At 49.4% G+C, this 18,255-nt stretch overlaps 1 protein-coding gene and 1 long non-coding RNA gene across 7 annotated transcripts; both read right to left on the bottom strand.

The window, feature by feature from the left end:
* Window positions 1-1,741: 1,741 nt before the first annotated feature.
* SPDYC (speedy/RINGO cell cycle regulator family member C) lies at window positions 1,742-13,133 on the bottom strand. Of its 6 annotated transcripts, none has more exons than XM_042957583.1 (8): window positions 12,958-13,133; window positions 7,930-8,217; window positions 6,896-7,081; window positions 6,561-6,619; window positions 6,010-6,095; window positions 5,737-5,908; window positions 5,312-5,654; window positions 1,742-2,212 (listed from the first exon to the last, which is right to left on the bottom strand). In XM_042957583.1, exons 3-8 carry the CDS (start codon window positions 7,035-7,037, stop codon window positions 2,205-2,207), a joined length of 810 nt encoding a protein of 269 aa, XP_042813517.1. In that variant the 5' UTR covers window positions 7,038-7,081; window positions 7,930-8,217; window positions 12,958-13,133; the 3' UTR covers window positions 1,742-2,204. The 6 variants fall into 6 exon arrangements, with proteins under 6 accessions (XP_042813517.1, XP_042813518.1, XP_042813519.1 ...); XM_042957584.1 differs by lacking the exon at window positions 1,742-2,212 and adding an exon at window positions 4,883-5,143 and having other exon boundaries at window positions 5,312-5,407; XM_042957585.1 differs by lacking the exon at window positions 1,742-2,212 and adding an exon at window positions 4,883-5,119 and having other exon boundaries at window positions 5,312-5,407.
* LOC122230982 lies at window positions 13,134-18,220 on the bottom strand. Its single transcript, XR_006208049.1, has 3 exons — window positions 18,115-18,220; window positions 14,829-14,951; window positions 13,134-13,174 (listed from the first exon to the last, which is right to left on the bottom strand). It is a non-coding gene; the product is annotated as an uncharacterized LOC122230982 (long non-coding RNA).
* Window positions 18,221-18,255: the final 35 nt, after the last annotated feature.

The raw sequence follows: 18,255 nt of genomic DNA, 5'->3' as shown, positions 1-18,255 counted from the left end.
AGAGTGGGGGCCGGCAGGTAGGAAAGGGTGCGAGGGAAGGATGGACAAGGGGTTCGAAGAAACTTTTTGGGGTGATGGTTGTGTTCACTATCTCGATTATGGTGATATGGGTGTATACATGTCAAAACAAAATGTACATTTTAAGTATACGTGGTTTATTGTATGTCAACTAGACCTCAATAAGCTGTTAAAAACACCACCAGGACTTGGAGTGCCTGGCTGGCTCAGTTGGTAGAGGATGTGACTCTTGACCTTGGGGTTGTAAGTTTGAACCCCACGTTGGGTGTAGAGATTACTCAGAAAATAAAAATCTTAAAAAAAAATTAGTCTTAAAAACACACACACACACCAATAGGACCTAATTACTGATTAGATCTGGCTCTTGGAACACCAGGAGGGATCAAAGATAACACTGAACCCTTGATGTGGCTTGACCACTTAAGTGGATTAATGAGGCAGGGGGACTCACCAAGCTGGGGAGACAGTGGAAGACCTTTGGGAACAATCCCTCCAAGCAGAGATGCTTGAGGAGGGAACAGCTCTCAGAAGTACAAATTGGGGAGCCACTGGCCACTGGTGCCATCTGAAAGAAGAAGTCAGGGGACAGACGCTTTATTCTGGATACTAAGATACTTCACAAAGATGTCAGTTCTCCTTAAAGTCATCTACAGATTTATCACAATTAATATTCTGATTGGGAGGTGGTTAGAAAAGCTGATTTGAAGGTCACAGGGAGGGGCACCTAGGTGGCTCAGCTGGTTAAGCCTCTGACTCTTGATTTCGGCTCAGGTCATGATCTCCTAGTTCACGGGTTCGAGCCCTGTGTTGGGCTTTGCGCTGCTGGCACAGAGCCTGCTTGGGATTCTCTCTCTCCCTCTCTCTCTGCCTCAAAAATAAATTTAAAAACCTTAAAAAAATAAAGTTCATAGGGAAATGAAATAAGAGTAACCAGGAGATTTCCGAAAACAAAGAAAAATCAGGGGAGACTAACTCTACCAGATATTAAAACACAACAAATCCATGATAATTTAATGTAATTAAAGAGGGGTATCAACACGCATAGATCATTGGAAGATAGAAAAATCTAGAAATAGATCCAAATGCACACAGGAATTTAGTATATAATAAAAGTAACATTTCAAATCTGTTGAGAAAAGTTGAGTTTTTTAATAAAAGGCATTAGGAATATAGGAAGGAATTTTGTATATGATAAATTCCAGATGAACCCAAGATTTAAAAGGAAAAAATGAAAACAAAAATGTAGCCAAGAGCTAAGGGAGAAGATTCTTTAGTCATGTCAGTGTGGAAAAGGTCTTTTCAACTATGACACAAACCCCAAAAGCCCCCAAAAACTTATTTTACTACATTAAAAAATCTGCACAGCAAAGTCAGTAATGAACTGAAGAAAATACTTACAATTTACATCTTGAAGGGCTATTTTTCCCGCAAAGCCTTTTATGTCAATCAGAAATCGAAAACAGGAGAAATGGGCAAACAACAGCGTAGTTCACAGGAAAAAAAGACAAATCGCTCTTTTTTTAAAGATTTTTAAATTTTTATTTTTTAATTAAAAACATTTTTTTAATGTTTATTTTTGAGAAAGAGACAGGCAGAGCACAAGCAGGGCAGGGGTGGGTGAGGGCAGAGAGAGAGGGAGACACAGAATCCGAAGCAGGCTCCAGGCTCCAAGACATCAGCACAGAGCCCGACACGGGGCTTGAACTCACGAACTGTGAGATCATGACCCGAGCTGAAGTCAGCCGCTTAACCGACTGAGCCACCCAGGTGCCCCAGGAGATAAACAGTTCTTAAAGGGATGACTCTGAATTCACTCAAAAGAAAAATAAATGCAAATTTGAACTTCACCAAGGGATCATTTCCCAAAGAGAAAAAGATCTGGTAGGTTACTGACCCGTGAATATTCTGGAAAAGAGCGTTCACGCGTACTGCTGGAAGCGGGGGTCGATATGGGTACAGCCTCTATAGAGGGACCTCTGGCAAAAATTGTAATGACTCTTTTGATGTAGCCTTCGAGCAGTTCTAGGAATCCAGAGTACAGATATCTTTTCCCTTTTGAATAATGATATCCTTACCCAGTCTTAGTGACTCTGTAGTACTGTTGGGAATAGCAGAACTCTGGAAACAACTTCAATGTCAATCAATAAGGAACAAGTTACATTTTGGTCCATCCATGAAGAGGAATACTATAGAGCTGTCAAAAGGAACACGGATAAGGAACCGTCTTCAAAATATGTGGATAAGCACACACCAGGATGCATGGAATTCTTCCCTTTGAGTTTTTAAAAGGGAGGGGGGCATATATATATAAAATTTGGTGTGGTGTCTTTCTTCTGACACCGCTTCTCACATCAAATGTGTTTCTTCCCAGATACCAAATACATGTGACTTTTCCACACCAATTCTCCAACTCCCCAACGCCAACTAGGTGCTTACAGTTCCGTTCAGTTCTGACATAAATTCCCAGTTAGTACAGACCCTGTAGGTTAAGGGCTCAGTCCCACAAGATGCCAGCCACAAATGGGATGCCCAGGTGACCCACACACCTGTCTGGCTGACTACAAATCTGGGGTGCCCACCACCCCCTCCTCAGCTTTGCTGATTTGGTAGAACACTCACAGACCTCAACAAAGTGCTTTGTGTACGAGTTGTTTAAAGGATACAACTCTAGGGGTGCCTGGGTGGCTCAGTCAGTTAAGCATCCGGCTTCAGGTCAGGTCATGATCTCACAGCTTGTGGGTTCGAGCCCCGCATCAGGCTCTGTGCTGACAACTCAGAGCCTGGAAACCTGCTTCGGATTCTGTCTCCCTCTTTCTCTGCCCCTCCCCCGCTCACGCTGTGTCTGTCTGTCTCTCTCAAAACTAAAATAAACATTAGAAAATTAAAAAAAAATAAAGGATACAACCCTGAAGCAGCCAGATAGAAGAGGTGTGTAGGGCAAGGTATGGTGGAGAGGGGGAAAGAGCTTCCTTGGCCTTTCTAGGTGGCACCCCCCCCACCCCCCATGTCCCCCGGCCCGGGTACAGTCTCTGTTCATCAACCCAGAAATGTTCCGATTTCCAGTCCTCTCCTCTCCTCCACTTCCCACTCTTGACCTGTCTTTCGGATGACCAGCCCCCACTCTGAAGTTAAGTGGGGGCCCCACCCTGAGTTGCCTCATTAACACAAATTCAGGTGTGGCCCAAAGGGGCTCACCGTGAATAACAGAAGTCACTCCTATGACTCAGAACATTGTAAGGGTTTTAGTAACTCTGTACCGGGAACCAGGGACTAAGACCAAATATATATACATATTTTTTTATTACACCACATTTGGTTATGGATGTTTATATTCTTTCTGTGGAAGGACACAAACGACAAGTTTTATAGCTTCCAGGGAGAGGAGCCAGGGGTAGGAGGTGACTCTTGGTTAAGAATTTAAAAGGTACAGGTGAATATATTACTTATTTGAAAAACAAATTAGGGGCGCCTGGGTGGCGCAGTCGGTTAAGCGTCCGACTTCAGCCAGGTCACGATCTCGCGGTCCGTGAGTTCGAGCCCCGCGTCGGGCTCTGGGCTGACGGCTCGGAGCCTGGAGCCTGTTTCCGATTCTGTGTCTCCCTCTCTCTCTGCCCCTCCCCCGTTCATGCTCTGTCTCTCTCTGTCCCAAAAATAAATAAAAAACGTTGAAAAAAAAATTAAAAAAAAAAAAAGAAAAACAAATTAAAAATACTTTGTAGCCCTCGTCTTGGCTTCTAATGGGCTCAGTCTCCAGGCCTTCTTACTTCTACACTTTTCGGGAGCCACTCGTAGAGCACGCAAGGTAATGGTGTCCGGACTCCCCTGTTTGACCATGTGGACTTTTCCAGCTTCACCTCCAGCCATTCCCCAAACACACCCTCCCCTCCAGACTTTCCCTAGGCGTTCCCTCCACTAGTAACACCTGGGGCTTCCATCTGAGCTCTGTTCCTCTTTTTTTTTTTTTTTTTTTTTTTTTTTTGAGTAGGCTTCCGGCCCCGCACGAAGCCCAACTCAGGTTTGAACTCACAATCCTGAGAGCCTCTGGGATCGAGACCTGAGCCAAGATGGAGTCTGGCCGCTTAACGGACTGAGGCACCCAGGCGCCCCTGGGCTCTGTTCCCGAGACAGCTTGAAACCCTCTGGGATTGATGCAGTTCAAACCTCACACAACACCCATCCTAGAGTAATACCCATTTTGCGGAGGAGGCAATGGAAATCAAGTAACATGCCAAGGTCACACAGGAACCTGGGATTTGGATTTAAGCTGTCTGACATCAGAGACCAAGTGCTCGTCTCGACTCTAGACTATCCAAGAATATCCTACCTCCCAATCTCTGTCCCTTCATGGGCAAACTTGACATTGTTCAAGGCCCAGTTCAAACGCCACCTTCTCTGGAAAGCCTTCTCTGCTCTCTCATTAACAATTTGACTTTTGGGGATGGGGGGGGTAGATGTATTATAAGAATTACCTTATATGTGACTGCAGCCCAGGGCAGTCACCAAGTGTCATTCCTAAACAGACCAGGCCCTGCAGCCCTGTCTGAGCTAACCACAGAGTACTTCTCCATTTAAGCTTTCTTTTGTCCTATAGGTTCCGGGGCCTTGTAAGGACTGCGTGTATTTTCATCTCATTCAACCCCAGCTACGCCGTGTGTACGGTTCATCACGCATAGGTGATGTTACAGAGGGGAAACTGAGGCTCAGGATGACCGATCATCCATGGAAAGGAAAACTGTTATTACAGAGCCTCTGCTCGTGAGTCTCAATCACCGATACCTAGAGCTGGCAGACCCCCCCCTCCCCCTCCTCCAATTCCCTCCCTACCCCTACCCTGCGTCAAGGAGCCAGGCCAGGGCCTAAGCACAGTCGGTGTCCTGTAGACACGAGTTTATTAGAGGGGCCAGGGTCAGAGTGGGTACAGTTGGGAGGAGGGGACTGGGGGGCCTGGGCAGCACTGCCAGCCTGTGGCCAATAAGACAGAAGGCCGGGGCGGGGCGGGGGGGCCCACGGCCGGTAGGGCTTGGGTCAGCAGACAAGCAGGCGGGCTGCTCTTCACCCTGCAAATATCAGCGCCTAGGGCACGGTGGAGGCTTCGGGAGGACTGGGGAGAAAGGTCAGGGAGAGGCTGAGAGAGGAAACCCACCAAGCGCCCTCGGTTAGGAGGTGGCAGAGCTGGGACGTGCGCCCAGGCCTGCTGGACCCCAGGCCCTGTGCCCCTACTTCCCATTCTGTTGGGCCCCACATCTGCCTCCCAAGCTCCCAAGCCCACCCCCCGCTCCTGTCCCCAACTCACTGTGGAGAGTGTAGGTGCCCGGCTCCAGCTGCAGTTGGGGGGGCAGGATGATGAGGAAGCCCCCCACCAAGGGGTCTTCGGCCACTGAGAGACAAGCTTGGGAGGGAGGGCAATGGCACTCAGGGTTTGGGGAAGGGCACTTGGATAAGACAGGCAAGGGGCGGGGCTGGTGGCTGCAGAGGCCGGGGGCAGGGAGCAAGCCACAGAGGGAACAGTGAGGAGGCGAGAGGCCGGGGCCTCCAGGCAGGGGCACCCGGGCCTTTGGGCAGCCCCTCTGAGCTCCACCGTGGTGGGGACGCCGCTCTCGAGTCCAGGCCCAATGGGACGGCTCCTTGGCCATGACCTGGCATGAGGAGAGCGGGTAGTCAATGGGGGTGGGAGGTCCGGCCTTGTTCCCCCACCCCAGGATGGCGGCGGGGCCTCACCTCCTCACAGCACTGGCGGCTCACCATGGCCCGGAAGCCCATCCGGGCCCACAGCTTATCCCTCTGGTGCAGGAAGTCTGCCACCTGACGACGCCAATCTTTTCCCAGGGCCCACAGAAAAATCACACATTTAGGGTCCTCCAGATCCTCCTCCATGTCATTTGCAAGAAACCTGGCCTCGGAGGCAGGGGGCGGAAAGCAGAAGTAAGCATCTGCCCTGGCCCCTCCCACAACTCCTAGCAAGGGTCCCCCGCTCCTGCCCTGGGCACTCACAGCGCCAAGAACAAGTTGCTGTGGGTGTACTCGCTGAGCTTCAGGTTGGCACGCCGGAAGTAGACCAGCACCATGGCCAGGAGATACTGCAGACACAGAGGGGGGCAGAGGTGACAGTTAGGCACCGGGAGAGGGGGCCGTGAGGGGCCATTTGCACCCAAGGAAGCCGTGGTGCAGGTTAGAGAACCCAGGGGAAGTAGTGGGGTGAAAACAAGGATTTGGGGGCGCCCGGGGGGCTCCGCCGGTTAAGCATCTGACTCTTGATTTCAGCTCAGGGCACGATCTCACGGTCTCCTGGGTTCAAGCCCCGCGTCAGGCTCTGGGCTGACGGTGCGGAGCCTGCTTGGGATTCTCTCTCTCCCTCTCTCTCTCTGCCCCTCCCCTGCTCACGCTGTCTCTGTCTCTCTCAAAAATAAATAGACTTAAAAACAATTTTAAAAAACAAAACAAAACAAGGATTTAAAAGGGAGGTGCTCCCTCCATCAGACCGGGAGACTCAATAGCAGCATTCAAGCCTCTTGTGACTGGGCTTCTACTCCGTGTCACCTCACCTTATCTGAAATCTGGAAACAGGGATCTCTGGAAAGGAATTCCTGCAGGAAACTATGCTCTGGAGTAGAGAAGAGACATGATGGACTGGGGTTACCACCCCCCCACACAAGCCAAGAGTGGCACCCCAGAGCCCAAGCCTCCACCCAACCCACTTGCTGACATGCCCCATCCCCCCTTCTCCCTGGGGTCACCTGGGAAGGGAAGGGACAGAGATTTCAGATGCCTGCCCTGGGCAGGTCCCACCTCTCACACTGGCTCACACTGGGTCCCCCCAAGTCCCCCAGCAACCCCCCCCCCACCACCCGGGGGGCACTCCCACCCCCGGGGAACTCACCCAGAAGGCTGAGGAAGGCCTGGAGCTCCTGATGCGGGCGCGGGCAGAGAGACACGCTGCCCCCACCCTGACGGCTCCAGCCCCCCAGCTTCACCTGGGTGGCAACCACGGGGAAAGTGGCAAAGTCTTGAGTGTCGCTCATTTCATGGGGGTGGGGGCGGGTAGGGCGCGGTGGGGCAGGATGGCCTGTGGAGAAAGTAGCCTCGGGACTCGGCCCCGACCCCCTTGCCCCCCACCCGTCGAGAGGGTCGAGGGTGGCCAGACAGGGGGCCTCCAGAAGATGGAGAGTCGGGCGTGGAGATGGGGGTGGGGGCGGCGCTCGGAGGCAGAAACTGGGGTACGCGTGGGCTGGGGAGGCCAGAAACGCAGCCGACTTGCTGCAGCTCTCGCACCGCGTCCTAGCCACCCCCCCCCCCACCCAAGGCCAGGCCGGAGAGCAAGAATGGGAGCGACAGGCACCTCTGGCGCCGCTGAGCGCTAAACCCCAGAAGATGGGTACACCCCAATACCCCTTTTGCAAACACAGGAGCCGAAGCGGGCAAGACTCGCGGCTACTTAACTGTGGGGCCTGTCTGACCCCCCCCAAAGCCTAAGAGCTTAATTGCTCCCCAACTCCCAACTACCCCTTCACCCCACACCAAAGTGGCATACCTGGAAGGACCACCAACCCCTTTCTTCGTGGAGAGGAAACTGAGGCTCGGGAGTGGGGGGGTGGGGGGGCGGGGTGCCTTCAGAGCAAGTTGAGCGGGGGGCACCTCAAACGTTTCAAGCTACGGGGAGAGACGCCAACTACGGGGTTCAGAAGGTGCGGCCCGGCACCCCGTGGCCAACCCGGGGGCCTCCACCTAGGCTCCCCACAAGCAGCCCAGCCTCCTCCAAAAAGCCTTACCTGAGCTAGGGCATTACCTACAGCATAACTCCCGGCGCAGAGCGGCTGTATTTATAGAGCCCCGGCGCTGCCCCGCCCTCGCAGCCCTCCGCCAATCAGGCCCCTTCCTGGGGAGGGGGCGGGGCTTCGGGCCATCACCGCTCACCTCTGCCTGGAGTCAGCTCGGTCTCCACATTCGCCTCCCAGCTGCGGCTCCCCGGGTAAGGGCTTCTCCAAAGCTGCACCACCTTCAAGAGGGGTAAAGGCAGGCCGGCGGGACCCCAGGGCCTGCATGGCGACACGGCCCCCTCCCCACCTCTTTATAAAGGTGGAGCCAAGGTGCAGGGCCCGGAAATGAGGCCTGGGCCCCGTTCACTGATTGCGCCTTGCTGGGGCAGGGTCGCTGGCTGTGTCTGTGTTTGTTTCAGATCCAGGAATCTCAAAAACCTCGGAGCTAGAGAAGAGAGTGTCCTGGCACGAGAATTCCCGGAGTCCACATCCCCTTCCCAAGATCCTTTAGCGGCTGGGGGAGCCGGGCCTGTGGCTCCAAGCCTGGAGAGGAGGCCTTTGCCAAAGACAGTCAAGCCCTCTCCTCGCCCCTAGCTGCCTTAAGATTTTCGTCTTCACCGCTTCATTTACTCCCTCTCCAACCCTATGGGACAGTCAGCACCTGCATTACTTTCCACATTTGACGGGTGACGCTTTGTTTCCCAATTTTTTTTTTTTATTGTGGTAAAATATACATAATGTAAAATTGCCTCCTTAGCCATGTTTAAGTTCAGCAGTTTAAAAAAATTTTTTTTTAATCTTTATTTATTTTTGAGAGAGAGGGAGAGACAGAGTGCAAGCGGGGGAGGAACAGAGAGAGAGGGAGACACAGAATCCGAAGCAGGCTCCAGGCTCCGAGCTGTCAGCACAGAGCCCGACGCGGGGCTCAAACTCACCAACTGCGAGATCATGACCTGAGCGGAAGTCGGACGCTCAACCGACTGAGCCGCCCCAGCGCCCCTTAAGTTCAGTAGTTTTAAGTACATTCATAGCGTGCAACCATCACCACCATCCATTTGCAAAACTGGACGCCTTTACCTGTTAAACAGTAACTCCCTGTTTCCCTTCCATGGTCCGTGGCAACCACCATTTTACTTCTGCGTCTGTGAAGTCAACTACTCTAGGGGCCTCATGCAGCTGGAATCACACAGGGGTTGGCTTTTTTTGTGATGCCCTTACTTCACTTAGCATGTCTGCAAGGTTCATCCACGCCCTACCATGTGTCAGGATGTCCTTCCTTTTTACGGCTGAATAATATTCCATTCTGTGTATAGACCACAGTGTGCTCATCCCTTTATCCATCGATGGATCAAGGCCCGCCTCAAGCTCTGTGCTGACAGCACGTAGCCTACTTGGGATTCTCTCTCTCCCTCTCTTTCTGCCCCTCCTCTGCTTCTCCCCCTCTCAAAATAAACAAATAAACCTTAAAAAAAATAGAATAAAAAATAAAATACATATTTTAATAGAAATGGAGGCCAGAAAGAAGCTGAATCGTTTATGCTCCAAGTCCCAAGTGGGCTCAAGTCACGGGACCAACACACCTGCCCCTGGGAAGTAGGTCTTGTGGTTCCCGTTGCCATTTCTCAGATGGTAAACTGAGGCTCAGGGCCTCAACCTCTGACATTTAAATGAAAGATGAAGGGAATGTGGCTGGGCCACATGGGTGGTGAGTACTGGACCAGGTTTGGAGCTCAGGTCCCGGGACCCCAGATGCAGGCTCCTTCCTGTGACCCAGATGCTCGTCACTGGTTGGACACCCAGCAGTCGTCTCTGCTTTTGCTCCCAGGCTCAGGCTTCGGCCCCGGCTGCCAGTGTGAATTTTCATTCCTTGGGACTGCCCCTCCCGCTCTGTGTCCCCCAGGCTCTGTTGGTTTCTGAGTCGCTTAATCTCTTGATCTCTCTGCTGTCTCTCAATCTCTCCGAGTTTCTGGGTATCTGGATGTTTTGGGGTCTCTTGGCCTCAGGCCCCACCTTGAAGCATAAGGCAGGGAGCCTGGCTGTCTGGTCTAGAGCCTGACATGGAGGAGGTGTTCAGAATGAATGAATGAATGAATGAATGAATGAATGACTCCCCCAGGCCAGCTGTAGTTTTGACCCCTCCCCCTCAGTAGGTTGGTAGAAAAAAGCTTGCGGGTGTGCTTCAGGCCCATCCCTTCGGTGACAGCCTTGGGCATCTGACACTCCACACTGGGGAGAATTTTTTTTTTTTTTCACTTTTTATGTTGAAAGAATTTAGACTCGCACAGATGTTGCTTAAGAGGTAAGGAAAGTGGAGTCTTTGTCTGGTTTTGGAATCAAGGTAATGCTGGCCTCAGAGAATGAGTTTGGAAGTTTTCCTTCCATTTCTATTTTTTGGAAGAGCTTCAAAAGAATGGGTGTTAACTCTTCTTCAAATGTTTGGTAGGTTTCCCCTGGAAGGCCATCCGATCCTGGACTCTTGTTTGTTGGGAGACTTTTTTTTTTTTTTTTTTAACGTTTATTCATTTTTGAGAGACAGAGCATGAGTGGGGAAGGAGCAGAGAGAGGGAGACACAGAATCTGAAACAGGCTCCAGGCTCTGAGCTGTCAGCACACAGCCCGACACGGGGCTCGAACTCACAAACTGTGATCCTGACCTGAGCCGAAGTCGGACGCTCAACCGACTAAGCCACCCAGGTGCCCCTGTTGGGAGACTTTTAATTACTGGTTCAATTTCTTTACTGGTTATGGGTCTGTTCAATTTTCCTATTTCTTCCTATTTCAGTTTTGGTAGTTTATATGTTTCTAGGCATTTGTCCATTTCTTCCAGATTTCCCATTTTATTGGCACATCATTGCTCCTAATGTTCTCTTATTATTGTTTTTATTTCTGCTGTGTTGTTGTGATCTCTCCTCTTTCATTCGTTTTTGTGCCCCCTTCACCCAGCTTCCCCCAAGGGTAACAACATCTTGCATAACCAGAGAGCAGTTAGAACCAGGAAACTGACGTTGGCACAACAAAACTCTACATATCATTCGGATTTCATCAGTTTTTACAAACGCTCACTTTTTGATTTTTTTTTTTTTTTTTTTTTTTTTGGTGCTTGAGACCCATCCAGGTTGTTGCATGTATCAACGGTTCCTTCCTTTTTATTCCCAAACGTTTCTATTACCATCTAGTATTCCACTGTATGGAATGGGTGATCTCCAGTATGGGCCATTACAAATGAAGCTGCTATGAACATCGATAGGGATTTATGTACGGGATTTTACACGGACACAGGTTTTTATTTCTGTAGGGTAAACACCTAGGAGGAGTCCTGTGCTAAATTTATGTTTAACTTTATGAGAGACTGCCAAGCTGTTTTTCAGAGTGGCCGTTTTTCAGAGAGTTTTGGAATTACCAATCTTCTTTTTTAGTCCTATGTTGTTGTTGTTGTTGTTGTTGGCACCCCTTCTACCCTTCTAGTTATTTCCACCTGTAAATGAATATGCACCTTCTTCACCATTTTTTTAGTACTCGGACGTCATCCACATATAAACTTTTGATCGCTGGGTTTCGAGGCGACAAATTTTAATTAAACAATCTTCACTGGAACTCTTTGTATAATGTGTTACATACTTCTGCATCTTTCTTACTCGGTTTCCTTAGTTGCGTGGTTGTGATTCGCATTTCCCTGATGGCTGATGATATTGAACATCTTCTCATGCGCTTATTTTCTGTCGTGGACTGAATTGCTGACCCCAAAAGATGTGTTGAGGTCACCCCCCTCCCCGCCACCACCGTTTCCTGTGAATGGGATGTAATTTGGAAATAGGGTCTCTGCAGATGTAATCAAGTTAAGATGAGGTCATAGGTGATTAGGGTATGTCCTAGTCCAGTATGACTGGTGTCCTTGGAAGAAGAGAAAGAGACACAGACGGGCACACAGAGGAGCACATCAGGTGAAGACCGACACTCAGAGGGCAGACAGCCAGGTCACAACAGGGGCAGAGATTGTTGTGGTGGCAGGCCAGAGAACACCAGAGATGGCCTGCACCCACCAGAGAGGCAGCATGGCCCCTCAACACCTTGACTTTGGGCTTCTAGCCTCCAGCACTGGGAGAGATGAGATGTATCTTCGAAGCCCCCCGGGTTGTGGTACTTTGTTACACGGCAGCCCCGGGACACTTTTGCATCCATGCGTCTTCTCGGGCGAAGTGTCTGTTCCAGTCTGTTGCCTGTTTGTTAATTGGATGGTTTGTTTTCTTACTGTCGAGTTTATTTTTATTTAATGTTTATTTATTGATTGGGGGGCGGGGTGCACGAGTATGGGAAAGGCAGGGAGGGAAGGAGAGAGAGAATCCCAAACAGGATCCACACTGTCACGTAGATCCCAACACGGGGCTTGAACTCATGAACCCATGAGATCGTGACCTGAGCCAAAGTCAAGAGCTGGACGCTTAACCAACTGAGCTACCCAGGCACCCCTCTTACTGTCGAGTTTAGAGAGTTCTTTACATATTCTAGATCCAAGCTTTGGTCAGATATATGATTTGGAAATATTCTCTCCCAAACTATAGCTCATCTTTTCCCCTCTCTGGACATTATCTTTCACAGAGGAAATTTTTCATTGTGATGATGTTCAATTATCGATTTTTAAAAAATAGATTGTGGGATTTCAAAGGTAGGGATTCTCCCATTCAAGGGCCTCAAGAAGCCCCAGAGAGAGACAAAAAAAAAAAAAGCCAAAGAGGAGAGGCAGCCAAGGGTAGACCCCTGGAGAAGAAAGAGCCAGAGGCTGGGGGCTGAAGCTGCCCTGGGTAGACCTGTAGGGGGCTGGCTTGGATGGAGACACAGGCCTGGGGGGCAGGGGCGGGCAGGGATAGGAGGAGGGGGGAGCTGGACATGAGCCCCGAGTGCGCATGCCCAGAGGGTTACCGTGGATCCAAGAGGCAGAGGACAGCCAAACTTCCGGGCCTGGTTCTGGGCCCCTTGCCTTGGCACCTGCTTCCCGATTTGCTCCCTGAATTGCTTTATTTATTCCACCAGCTGTAAATCCTTCCAGAGGCTCCAAAGATTCTTCCCAGCCCTGACACTCCTCCAAATCCACACTTGTACCCCTGGCTGCCTGTCGGACATCTCTGCTTGTTTTCTCCTCATCTGCCCCCATGAACCTGTCCCTTCCTCCGTTTCCCCATCTACTTACCAATAGCTGTTTAAAATTAACACAGCAACAGGGGCGTTGGGGTGGCTCCGTTGGCAAAGCATCTGACTCTTGCTGTCCACTCGCGTCGTGATTTCACACTTTGTGAATTCAAGCCCCACACTGGGCTCAGCCCCGATGGTGCGGAGCCTGCTTGGGATTCTGTCTCTCCTTCTCTCCGCCCCTCCCTCGCTTGTGCGTGCTCTCTCTCTCCCTCTCCCTCAAAATCAATAAATAAACTTTAAAATTAAATTCAATTAACAGAGCAACAACAAAAAACTGGAGGTCATTGCTTTTCATTTTCTTATGCTTTCTTTATTCTTTCTATTTATTTATGTAATATTTTATCGCAGCACAGCAGCCGCATAGAAAAGTGCACAGAACAGAAACGAGTAGCTGGGTGAATTTTCAGAACACGCCGGTGTAGCCAGCGGCCCCACGTGCCCTGCTCGGTCTCTGGTGTCCCCTCCCTCTCTGTTTCCCCCAGGACGAATCACCATTCTGGAGTCTATCCTCATAGGTTAGTTTTTAGTCTCACCTGCTTTTAACTTTATGTAAATGGGAAGCGCACAGTAGGTCTACTTTGGGGTAAGGACCCCCCCCCCCCCAAGCTGCTTCTTCATTCCCCTTGCTGGGCAGTGTTCTCTCGGGTGAGAATTTAGAAGGACTTCTACTTTCTTTCTCACCCCCAACATCCACTTCATCACTGTATCTTATGGATTCTAGCTCAAAAATCTCTCCCTAATTCACGCCCACCTCTCCTCCCCACCGCCTCCCTGGGCACCAGCTCCGGCATGACTACGCCAGTGGTCCGCTGGACAGTCTCTGACGTCCTGTGCTTTGGACCCTCTCTACAGCTGCAATGATCTTTTAAAAATAGTCCTTTTGGGGCGGCTGGGTGGGATGGCTCAGTCAGTCAGGCGTCTGACTTCAGCTCAGGTCATGATCTCACGGTTTGTGGTTCGAGCCCCGCACTGGGCTCTGTGCTGACGGCTCGGAGCCTGGAGCCTGCTTCGGATTCTGTGTCTCCCTCTCTCTCTGCCCCTCCCCCTCTCACATTCTGTCTGTCTGTCTGTCTCTCTCTCTCTCTCTCTCAAAAATAAACATTTAAAAAATTGAAAAGAAAATATTCGTTTTAACAAAATACAAACTCCTTAACTGTGGTACTTATAGGATCACTGTCTGCAATCATCTCGCTTCCTTGTTACTTCTCACTGGGTCAGTGCCTTCAGATCAGGGACCCTGTCGGCCTCGTCTGTCCCCGGACTTCCAGCTCTGACTCAGAGCCTACGGTGTAAGCACTCTGTTCATATTCACTGGATGCATAGATGGCTTACCAGGCCCTGCCACCCTGCACGTCTGGCCTTGCTCCTCTCTCCAACCAATCCCTGGCCCTGCCCCTCCAAGCGCCCTCCAGGGAGACCAGCTTCTGTCAATTCTCCGGTCAACCCTGTCCCTCCACTGCTTGCCCCAGGGCCTTTATACATGCATGCTAGTCCCTCCCAATAAGACAGGCGTCCTTCCTCTGGGACAATTCTACTCCCTACCCCATCTGATACTTACCCAGGTTGCTTGCTTCAACTAATGGGATTTGAACAGAGATGGCTTGTGCCACATCTGAGCGGAAGCTGTAAGAGCCCCAGGATGAGTCTGCCCTTGCTCTCTTACTGGGCAGCCTCTCCAGCCCGGAGTCGGGAATGAAGACGACACGAAATGGATCCAAAGTCAAACGCACAAAGGGCACGCAATTTACGCGAGAGATAAACTTTTGTTTTTGAAAGCCACCGAGATTTTCGGAGTTGCATTGGATCTCTCTTTGCGGCTGTGACGAACTGCCACAAACTTAGCGGCTTAAAGCAATACAAATCTATTACCTTACGGTTCTGGAGGTCAGAAGCCCAAAGTGCGTCTCGCTGTGCTAAAGTCAAGGTGTCAGGAAGGTCCCATGCCTTGTGCAGGTGGCCGGCGTTCCTTGATGCTCAGCCTCCCTCTTCCACCTTCGAAGACAGCAGCAGAGAGAACATCTCTAACTCTGACTCCACTTCTACTTTTAAGGACCCTTATGATTACATCGGGCCCACGTGGTTAATCCAGAATAGTCTCTCCAGCTCAAGATCCCAGACTTAATCCCATCTGCAAAGTACCTTTTTTTTTTCCTAAGTTTTTATTTATGGGGCGCCGGGGTGGCTCCGTGGGTTAAGCATCTGACTTTGGCTCAGGTCATGATCTTGCGGTTCGTGAGTTCAAGCCCTGCATCGAGCTGTCTGCTGTCAGCACAGAGCCTGCTTCGGACCTTCCACCTCTCTCTCTCTCTCTCTCTCTGCCCCTCCCCAGCTTGCATACGCTCTCTCTCTCTCTCTCTCTCAAAAATAAAAATTTTAAAAATTTTAAGAAGTAATAAAATTTTTATTTATTTGTAGAGAGAGAGAAAGTAGGGGAGGAGCAGAGAGAGAGGGAGAGAGAACCCCAAGCAGGCTCTGCACGCTGTTAGCACAGAGCCTGACTCTGGGCTTCAAACTCAAACTGTGAGATCATGACCTGAGCCAAAGTCAGACGCTTCACCACCCAGGCGCCCCTGCAAAGTACCTTTTGTCACGTAAGGAAAATGGTGACAGTTGCCAGGAATTGGGATGTGGACATCTTTGAGAGGGCATTATTCTGCCTACCGCACTTATCACAGCGTAATTTACACTATGCTAACTAATCTACTATTTCTAAAATAGTATATCAGCACTGCATGCTATTTATACAAGATACACATAAAACAGAAGAATATAAAGGGTTTGGAAGCACAAGGATAGGGGAAAAAATCAAGCAAATGCTAAAAGAAAGCTAGAATAGCTACATTAGTATCAGAAAAAAAATAAATTTCAGGTTAAAAGCATTACTTGACGGAAAGAGGGTGCTTGCATCATGATTTTCAAAATATGTAGCAATTTTAAGTTTATTTACTCTTAAAAATAAAGTCCACAAGCCATAAAGATATGTAAGTATATACATAGTAGATAGAACCACAAGGGAAAACAAATAGCAATAAAGCAATAAAAGTATGTAAATTTATATATATAACATATACACATAACATACATATATCAATGGATAGAACCACAAGGAAAAACAGACAAATCACAGTTGTAGATTTGATGGCGTGTGCAGGCAAAAAATTTAGCAAAGCTATAAAAGATATGAAGAAAGTGGTTAATGAACTTGACCTAGTGGACAAATAGGGAGCGGTGCACCTAAATGCAGAAAAGCATACGCAGAACATTTTCCAATAAATTAATTGATTGAATTCTAGACCAGAAGGCACCTCAACTAATTTCAAAGTACTCAAATCATTGTGGTTTTTGGCCACAGTGCCATTAAGTTAAACATCACCAATAAACAGATAAATAGAAAAAAAAAAATTGGACACTAAGAAACGTTTTATGACATTTCCGGGCTAAGGGAAAAACACACACACACAACAAAAGTTAGAAAATAGGTAATAGATTTGTGTTGTTTTAGACTGCAATCATAATGAAAAGATCACGTATCAAAGTTGGGTGACACAACTAATAATTCTAAGAGAGGAAGTTATGACCTCAAACGCAGATATTGGAACATAAGAAAGGGTGAAAGCTAATGAACAAAACTCTGTCTTAAAAAGTCACAAAACAAAAGGGGGGGAAATTCGGGGTAGCTGAGGACCACAGCAGCTGCCTGGATCCCCATTTCTCGGTGTTTCCTCCCCAAACAAATCAGAATAACAAGAGTGGGGATTAAAACTCTGCTGAAACCACAGCCTCAACATAACTTGAAAGTAGAGAGTGTCCAAACTTGAAAATAACTGTAAATAATAAGAAAGCCCGCCCAATCACAGCGCGGACCCCACTCCGCTGGCCACCAGGCTTCGCGCGCAGAGAAACCAGGGACAAGGGGTTGGCAACAGGACCCAAGGTTGATCCAGAAACTCCGCCGCTAAGACTGTTCTGCCACAGTCTGAAAATGCTGGGAGAATATCCTGGGAGGTCAGAGCTTACACTACGGGGAAGGAATTTAAAAAGTGGGTGGGATTTTGGGGGGGGGGTCAGTCTTTAAAACGCATAGGTTCTGGGGCGCCCCACTGGCTCAGTTGATGGAACCGGACCCTATCTGTGGGTCATCAGCTCAAGCGCCACGTTGAGCATAAAACTTACTTAAAAAAATAAAAAAGGGGGCGTCTGGCTGGCTCAGTTGGGTAAGCCTCCCACTTCAGCTCAGGTCATGATCTCCCCGTTGGGGAGTTCGGGCCCCATGACGGCTCTGCACCGACACCTCGGAGCCCGGAGCCTGCTTCGGATTCTGTGTCTCCCTCTCTCTCTGCCCCACCCCCACTCACGCTCTGTCTGTCTCTCTCTCAAAAATAAATAAAATAAGATAAAATAAAATAAAATAGGTTCTGGGAGAAGGAAAAAAAGGCGAAAATGAGCAAGGGGTGTCCTTGAGCAACTGGGTGGTGGAGGGGGTAAAAAACAAAAGGGGAAAATTCAGGGTCTTACAATGCAAAAAGGGAGAAGTTGGAGGCCACAAGCCCCTCCCCCCACCAAACAAATGAAAATCCACTTAACTGTGGACTTTGCTATATTGACAGGAGAGAGTGCTGTTGAACTAGGAATCTTGTAAAACACTCAATACCACAAAAATGAAAAGGAAGATCATTAACAGATCTGTATGGAGCTATTATTAAAAACCAAAACAAGGTGGGGGGCACCTGGCCGACTCGGGAGAGCACGGGACTCTTGATCTCAGGGTCACGAGTTCAAGCCCCACATTGGGTGCAGAGCCTACTTAAATAGGGGCACCTAAGTAGCTCAGTTGGTTAAGCGGTGGACTTCTGCTAAGTCATGATCTCACTGTTCGTGAGTTCAAGCCCCACATCGGGCTCGCTGCTGTCATCGCAGAGCCCGCTTCTGATCCTCCATACCCACCTCCCTCTCTCTCTGCCCCTCCCCCGCTCATTCACACTCTCTCTCTCTCTCTCTCTCTCTCTCTCTCTCAAAATAAATAAACTTTTTAATTCATTAATTAAAAGAACCCCAAATCAGAAAATGAAACACATCAACTGAGGAAACTCCCCCCCCAAGAAAAAACAACCATGAATCCAAAGAAACAAAATATTCAAAACAACAACAAACAAACCCTAATCACGCCGTGAGGGTGAAGAGCTCCAGGGGTGCATGGGTGGCTCAGTTGGGTGAGCTTCAGACTCTTGATTTCGGCTCAAGGTCGTGGGATTGAGCCCTGGGTGGGGCTCTGTGCTGAGTGTGGAGACCGCTTAAG

The sequence above is a fragment of the Panthera tigris genome, chromosome D1 (assembly GCF_018350195.1).
Source record: "Panthera tigris isolate Pti1 chromosome D1, P.tigris_Pti1_mat1.1, whole genome shotgun sequence".
NCBI classification, from domain to species: Eukaryota; Metazoa; Chordata; class Mammalia; order Carnivora; family Felidae; genus Panthera; species Panthera tigris.
The sequence above is the reverse complement of the archived record's forward strand: the minus strand, read 5'-3'. Positions and strand labels throughout refer to the sequence as shown.